The sequence below is a fragment of the Eurypyga helias genome, unplaced genomic scaffold, assembly GCF_000690775.1.
Source record: "Eurypyga helias isolate BGI_N326 unplaced genomic scaffold, ASM69077v1 scaffold15654, whole genome shotgun sequence".
NCBI lineage: Eukaryota > Metazoa > Chordata > Aves > Eurypygiformes > Eurypygidae > Eurypyga > Eurypyga helias.
The window spans coordinates 1-7,916 of record NW_010246953.1 but is presented as its reverse complement, the minus strand read 5'-3'; the positions used below and the strand labels follow the sequence as shown (position 1 = coordinate 7,916).

General features: G+C 51.9%; 1 protein-coding gene across 1 annotated transcript; it reads right to left on the bottom strand.

The window, feature by feature from the left end:
* Nucleotides 1-1,999: 1,999 nt before the first annotated feature.
* RPS10 (ribosomal protein S10) lies at nt 2,000-7,242 on the bottom strand. Its single transcript, XM_010150592.1, has 5 exons — nt 7,093-7,242; nt 6,466-6,637; nt 3,029-3,106; nt 2,584-2,639; nt 2,000-2,088 (listed from the first exon to the last, which is right to left on the bottom strand). The coding sequence occupies exons 1-5, from the start codon at nt 7,240-7,242 to the stop codon at nt 2,047-2,049; spliced, it is 498 nt and encodes a 165-aa protein (XP_010148894.1). The 3' UTR covers nt 2,000-2,046.
* Nucleotides 7,243-7,916: the final 674 nt, after the last annotated feature.

Sequence of the window (7,916 nt, the reverse complement as noted above, 5' to 3'; positions counted from 1 at the left end):
ACGCCAGTGGCGGAGCGCCGCTGCGGGGGTCCCATTGTACCCCGCGAATAAAGGGGGGCACCCCGGGGTGGGGAGAAGGGATCCTCAGCCCGGGAAGCACCAGCACAGAGTCACCACGTGGGGGCTCACCCACTGGGGGGGGGCTCCCCAATACTGCACATGCTCCCACGGGCCTCCCGTGGGCATTTTTAAGCATCAGCCCCAGGGCCCAATTTCACTGTAAGCCCCACAATTGCCCCCCGGGGGTGGCTGCTGTCAGCATCACCCCACTGCAAGCCGCCCGCGGGGCTCGGCTCGGGCACGCAGCAGCCCCAGGTAGAGGGCTGCCATCGTGGCACAGCCCCGCGCAGGCTCACCGCTCCCTGTTTTGTCTGCTCCCCCGGGAGGAAAACCCCAGGTCGAGCATTTCTCTGGATGGGATTTGCCCAACGCTGGTTTGGCTTCAGCAGCCTGGGAAAGTTGAAGGTGGAGAGTAAAGCCAAAAAGCCTTTCACGTCTCCCCACCGCAGGTATTGGCGGAACCGAAGGCTCTCTGCCAGGTGTGGATCCCACGCGGCAGCGGCACCAGGAGACGCTAACATCCACATCCCTCCGCCCCCATCCATGGGCTCAGGCTGCAGAATGCCAAAAAGCCTTGGGAGGCCGAGGATGGGATCCGTTCCCAATCCGTACAGCGCCCGTCCCAGGCTGGGCAGTGGGTTAGGAGACCACTATGAGATGCAAAATGTGAGGGTAGTAATCCCTCGTGGAAGAGACTATGCAGACTGGTGTTCTATCACCCCAAAAGAAAAGCAGATTCACTTGCTCATTTGGACATTCCCTTTATCCAACTTTCTTCTCGAAGAAAACGTGTAGCGCTTCACACCTGCTGAAGCACTCCAAGTGATTTTGAACAGTTGTTTAATTCACGTGAAGCCAAGGGATTTGCTGAACACAACTATGACGCGCAGCGGCCGGCTGAATACTAATGCTGCAGGGTACAGGAAGCAGAACCTTGAACAGAATGCCCCAGTGGATGCAGACAACCCAGAAACTCGAGTATCGCTAGGGAAGTTGAAAAACGAGCTGCTTTAACGCACATTCCCAACCAAGAACAAGGCTGTGAAGTGCATCTTGGCTACATCCAGTCACCAGGGATTCAGCAGGGGAGCGGATCATGTTTTAGCTAAATCACAACACACAAGCTTCAGGAGAGGCAGATGGATGAGTTAAAACGGCAATTTGACACACCTAGCCTCTCCCTGCGGCTCCAACTCCCTCAGAAATAAAACAAATAGAAAAAGTAACCACGTGCCCAGCATCTCCCTCACCCCACAAGAGGGCTGGAATGAACTCCTTTCCCCCAGCTCAGCGTCTGGCACTTCTGTGGAATTAAGGCTGCCCTGAAGGAGCCGCACCAGGCTCCACAAAGCCAACCCCAGCGAGCATCACCCCGTTATCAGCTGGCGGGTGACACCTACCGGCAGGCTGCTCGCTGCAGGGGAGCCCTCCCTGCTGCACCTCCCGCCCCAGCTCTGCTCCCCCCAGGAGCGGGTGCTGCCACAGCCGCCGCCTTTAGGCCACGGGTAATTAACCCGGCGGTTTCGGAACCGGGAGAGCGGAAATGTTCACCTCCTGCACTGCTGGGGTCGGATTCACAGAGGCCAACACAGCTCAACTGGCTGAATTTTCTGTCTGCAAAACAGAATTGTCCCTCAGCCCCGACTTACTGCATTACTGGGAATTAGCAGAAGTCGATGTCTTCTGGGCAGAGTAGAAAAACCGCCTGCAGCGCTTCTGCACTGCCATGAACCAACGCTCCTCGCTCCCCCGACAATCACCTCTCCACACCAGCGAAATCCTACATCAGTAACCACCAAACCTCCAAAATTCCTTTTCTGTAACCTGTTTTCTCATGGCTCCACTACTGTTGTTACAAATGCCGAAGACTTGAGTCACCTCCCTGCTACGTGAGCTCTAGATTTATGTGCTTAAATAAGACCCAGTGATGCAACCCAGGTGGCATTTTCACCTATTTTATTATACACAAAACATGAGCAGGAAGTTCTACTGAGGAGGCTGACCACGTCCACGACCAAATCCACCTCTCTGCAACAGAAAAGGAAGAGCATTAGAAGTCACCGTATTAAGCAAGTGACAGCAGCAAATCCACCAGCATCATCAAGGAGCTAGCTGTCTTTCCTCACTGCCCATTGCTTTGATAAGCATCCCCTGCTCCAGGCATAGCTTAACTCTGACCCGAGACTAGCTACCTGAACAACATCAACCCATCTAGCTCGGTGATCATGCCCACAACTCTGATTCTGATGTATAAAATCATGCCTTTCCTCCCGAGAGCTCAGCTTGCTCCTCCAACGAGTCACTGGCCTGCTGTCACCGCAGCGAGGCCATCACGTGGTGTCCCCAACGGGAATGCAGCAAGTGAGCTGGACATAAAGGGTCACAGTTGCCAGCCTCTTACACAGCTCGAGCCAAACACCTAACCCCAGAAGCACTGCCCCAAGAGCACGCAGGCATGACCTATCCAGTTTCTCCTAAGCAAAGCCTCAATAAAGGAAACAAATCTCAAAGGGAAATACTCACAAACTGGAATTCGGTGGCTGCTCCAGCACCAGCCTCAGCCTTCTTGTCAGCGCCAGCTGCAGAGAGAGATGAGTGAGTTAGTAAGCCAAGAATACGCTCCCCAAGTACAGCGCTCCTGCTTGGAACCAGAGCTTGACAATCCAAAGTTGACTAAAACTGAGGGAAAAATACAGCACAGCAAAACTGGTGTTTTGGAGACTGTTAGTTAATGAACCCACCCCAGCGAAAATACCACAGTGCAACTTGACAAAATTCAAGAGAAGAATCACATCCATAAGCAGATACAGACGAACTCTGTGGCATAAATGCTTAAGCTACACCAAGAGTCTAATTTCCCCCTTTTCTTCTTGAAAGGGGGCGAATACGCAAGACAATTCTCCCAAAGAGAGAACCTGCAGACCGAGCAAGATCGGCCTGGTATTCCCACAGCAACATGGACACTCACGCGGAACGGCGCTGCGTCTGTACGTATCCCTGTCAGCCTCTCCCCGAGTAAGACGCGCAGGGCGTTCACCTTCCAGACCTGAAAGTGAAAACGGCAACGTCAAATACATCGCTTTCCCGGCTTTCCCACAACTCATCCCACGGCTGACCCTGCCCCTCAGGGGGGAAAAAAGCCCTCCAGTCAAGCGTTAGATGCACCAGCCGAGCTGCCCCCTGCACCCAGTGTATACAAACCTAAACAGAAAAGTGATATAAGGAAAACTTCACTTTAAGGGTGAAATCTGCTAAAAATGCACCAGCTTGTGCTGCAGTTCAATAATGTGAAAAATGCATTTACAGCATCATCTCCAGAGTCTTCTGGCCTTCAAACAAGAGCCAAAAAGTTACGATGATTAAAAGCATCAGAAACACAGGGAATGTGTGCCACATCCGACAAGCTTGTTCCTAGCCAAGTCACAAACTGCGTGACATTCTGACCCCAACCTCAACTACAGCTACACTATCAGCATCACAAATCCGCCATGATGGAGCAGATTAATAAAACTAAGAGCAGATTACCTATGTAACATCAGATTAATATCGGACACAACACTCGCAGGGAAGAAACAGATGTGGTGCAACTGCCAGGCTCTGCGCCACTCTTCCGGGGTTCGTCCTCAGCACCCAAGATGAAATACGCTCCGGCAGCACCAGGCCAAGCTCTTGATCTCAAGATCAGGCAGCAAGACACATTTAAGGGCAGCTGCTGCCTGGCACACCACAGTGTACTCACACTCTCAAGCGTGCTGCTAGAAACACGAATCATGCACTTCTACAGGCTTCATTTATACTACAGGCACTTGTTTTCACATATAAAACCCCAGTTCTTACAACAGATGCTTTTATTACAAAGAGAAACCCATCCACTGATGTGCAAACAGATTAACTTATCCTTCTACATCCTTCCTTTCTGTCAGGTTAAACCATTACAGCATTTTTTCCCTTAAACTTCAGATCTCTGCATCCTTAATTTCTAACAATTCAATTACATCTCTAACAGAGTCACAAGTTGCAAACATCACATCCACAGTAGTCTAAAACCTGCTTTAGATTAACTGTTCCAGCTTTCGTAGCAAGCCTTACTTGAGAAAGTTGGTAGCACTGCATGGAAGTACCAGAAAAGGCCCCCTAACCCCAAGAGGTCAAGCAAGACCCTAAGATTGGATTCTGCATCACCCTCCACCTCTGTGACTCCTAGTCTGCTGCAGCCCAGGGCAGGTAATCCAGAGAGAAACAGCACAGACACAAGCTGTGCAGCCCTCCCAGCTAACCCTGCCACGGTGCAGACTGAACGGGGTCAGCGGCTCCGCACCGGAGAGGGCTGTGATGCTGCAGCGTGCAGCTTCCTCGCCGCAGAAACCCTGAGCAGATTTTGTCCAGGGACCATAAGCCCCCACGCTCCCACCACCGGCAGCTGCTGGATAACACAACACCTAAAGGATAAATGTGATAACATCCAAAGCTACTCAGAGATCAAAGAAACTATCATCTTCCCAGTTTCAATGCAATTCTTCTCTTTGAAGCAGATGATGCTACAGTTTTGTCAGGCTGAAAAACAAGCTGCAGGAGATGGAGGTGAACTCCTCAGCGCCCCACAGCCTTCATCCCCCGTGCAGTGCCCGTCCTTGGGGCCAGGATATGAGGTCTGAAGCAGGAGTAGACTCCTGCTGTCTCCCAGAAAGAGCTTTGTCATGCAGGACTCCCCTTTTACAAGAGCGAGTCCTTCCGTCAGGGCAGGATGGCACCCTACAGCATTATTCTTGGCAAATGCAAGAGGTGACTCCACACACAGCAGACAGGCCCACCGCCTCCTGCCTTGACGGAGGAGAACCATTCCTTGCCCCTAGAGACCTGGAAATGCCGTTCTGCCAACCACAGCAGTTCTCTCCTTCAACTTTCCACAAGTTTTTATCTCCCCAAAAGGTCTTCTGGGTAATTTTACAATCCATGTTCTGCACTACTATGGGACAATACACCAGGAAAACCAAGCATGGGATTTTGCAAAGCATTTCTAAACGCATGCAAGCAACGTAACTATCCTCACTACTGTGAATTACGAGCTTGGAACACAGTAGCACTGAACCAAGGGCATGGTGGCTCCAGCACACTCACCTCAAGCTTATTTATACTGCACTACCACATGGCATTGCTCACCACGAAGGGTGCGAACAGTTCACAAGCCATTCACAGCCCAAACAACCATCCACGAGGAAAAAGCATGGCTTCTGCCTCGTGTGGACTAAACAGGCAGGTTTGCAACCCGAACTTTATTATTTAGTGTTGCTACTGGCAACCAGAGGAGAATACCTTCTGGAAATGTGTTTCAGCTGTCTGCAGGTGAGTCTACGACAAGTTTCTGCAGGAGGTGCCTGCGCAGAGGCAGCTGCAGGCAACCTGAGAAGTCAGTGTCGGCAGCTCCTTCACTTGGGGCGATTGAAAACCCACCAAGAAAAAAAAGCAGAACTACAAGCCCAAGACACCACCCTTATTTGTTATATATCTTTTAAAAAAAAAAAGCGAAGGCAGTTTTAATAACCTGATGTGCCTAAAAGCTCGTTAAGTGTACATGATGAAGCCCAAACCTGACCAGAAATATCACAGTCGAACCCCCATGCGAAGCACACCCAGCACCCAGGCTCAGCTTTCGCTTTCAGCCATGGCATCCTGTGCCCATGTGCTACACCCGAGTTGAGGCTGTTCCCTACCAGAACAATCCAAGCCAAGGGCACTCAACTTTCACACAACAGCCTCCCAGGTAGTTCACCTAGGGGGAACTCGGACAGAGACAAGGTCCTGTGTCCCTGCTGAAGGAGACAGGCAGCACATACTGTCTTTCTCAGGGAAAAGCATGGTGATTGCTGCAGCCTCCTCCCAAAAGACAAGAGTTTCAGACAAGCCCTGGCAGCTACAGACATCCCGTGTCTCGGACTTCAGCCACGTCTGGGCACCAAGTGGTACCTCAACCCACAGCCTGCGGTTTCAGCGGGCCTGCTCTCCGCAATTCCAGGTGCTTGTTACCAGAGAAGGCCAAATCCCACACTCCAGGCGTTTCTCCCAGTCAGTCTCACAACTTTCTTCATCCGTCCCCGACATTTCAGTAGGCTGTTACCAGAGAAGGCCAAATCCCACGCTCCAAGCGTTTCTCCCAGTCAGTCTCACAGCCTTCTTCAGCCCTCCCCGATGTTTCAGTAGGCCAGAGGCCTGCAGACTAGTGCCAAATACAAAAGCAATAAACTCAAGGCCTCCTTGATCTACTGATGTTTATACACCCCAAAATCACAGCAACTCACAGCAGTCTGCTTCAAAAGCTGACGTTCAGCTGCGTACCCACCACACCTATCCACCTCATTCCCTCTTCCCTCCCGCTGACTCAGCGGCCACCTCTCAACCGCCGCTTACCTTTGGGCCGCGGTCTGCCTGTCTCGGGGCGGCTCCGGCGCAAGGTTGCGGGGACGATCTCAGGGGGGAGGTGAAGGTAATCACGCAGGTACTGGATGCCCTCATTGGTCAGGTACCAGTAGAAATGCCTCCACGCAAACTGCTCTTTCACATAACCACGGGATTTCAGAGACTAGAGAGAGAATTCTCCATTACTTCATGTGTGATCCTTCACATCATTCAACATCCTTGATCAATACCCTCACCAGATGTTTTTAGGAACACAAGAGCTTACTGGGGGTACGTGGGAAATAAGAATTTAAGAAAAGTTCCCGCGCACAGGACAAAATTACAGCATTCTGCGAGAAAACACAGGGCTACCACACAGACACATCACAGCTTCAAAAACAGAGCTAGAGATGTGGATCCACAAGACAACAACCTTCCACGGCCCGTGGGAAACAACAAATCAAAGAGGAAATAGCAAAAAAATCAGGGAAGTAACAGTAACAGGAACAAAACGGCAAACGCAAGGCAACATCAGACAATGTTTATTTGACGCTGTACGACGATGTTTACTCATCAGTACGCAACGAGCGCGCGTGCCCAGATCCCAGCTGGCTGGGAGCCCGGCCCTCGCCTCCGTACCTGCATGGCTTTCATGACATGGAGGTTGGGCACGTTCTTGTCAACGAGCTCGGGGTGCTTCGGCATGTGGACATCTTTCTTGGCCACCATCACTCCCTCCTTAAAAAGGAGTTCGTAGATGGCAATTCGGTTCTTCTTGGGCATCAACATCTAAACAAGAAATAAGGAGTAGACAGTAAACAGTGCTGGTTTAAAACAAAGGCGCTGAGGAGTGTGGCAGAAGTACTAACGTAAGAGCAGTGCTAGTTTGTGTGAAAAGTCTAACACTTAAATAACACCCCACAGATTACCGTCTCCTACACGAACTTCCTGAACTACTTTTCAATACCTGAGCTGCTGGGCACCCCTTCCCAATGTTTTCCTGTGAAAGAAAACTGAGCGATCCAAGCGTTTGTCAATGACATCACCACACTGAAGACTGAAAACCACCTGATGTCAGTCCAAACAAGGGACAAGGGCTGATGCTGGCGGGGCAGAAACACAGCTGAGGGAAAGGTACGTTCGGCTTGTGGCCGGAGAACGTTTGTGTTGCTGCTGCCGGTTCACACTTCGCTCAGGAGCTGAGGACTCACACTCCCCTCTCCCAGAGCCGGCAGCAGAGCACACCTCGCTCACGCAGGAGCACGCCCGAGGCCCGCAACCGCGCACCAGAACCGCGACACCCAACGTCGCACGCCAGCGCGGGGACGCTCGGTTCCGGGCGCTGCTTCCTCACACGCCGGGCCCAGGAGTTGGAGCGCCGAGCACCGGGGAAGCGCACAACTCCCGGTTCTCGGGGTACACACCGGGCTGCGGAGGGGCAGGTATCCCGTGCCAGGCCCGCG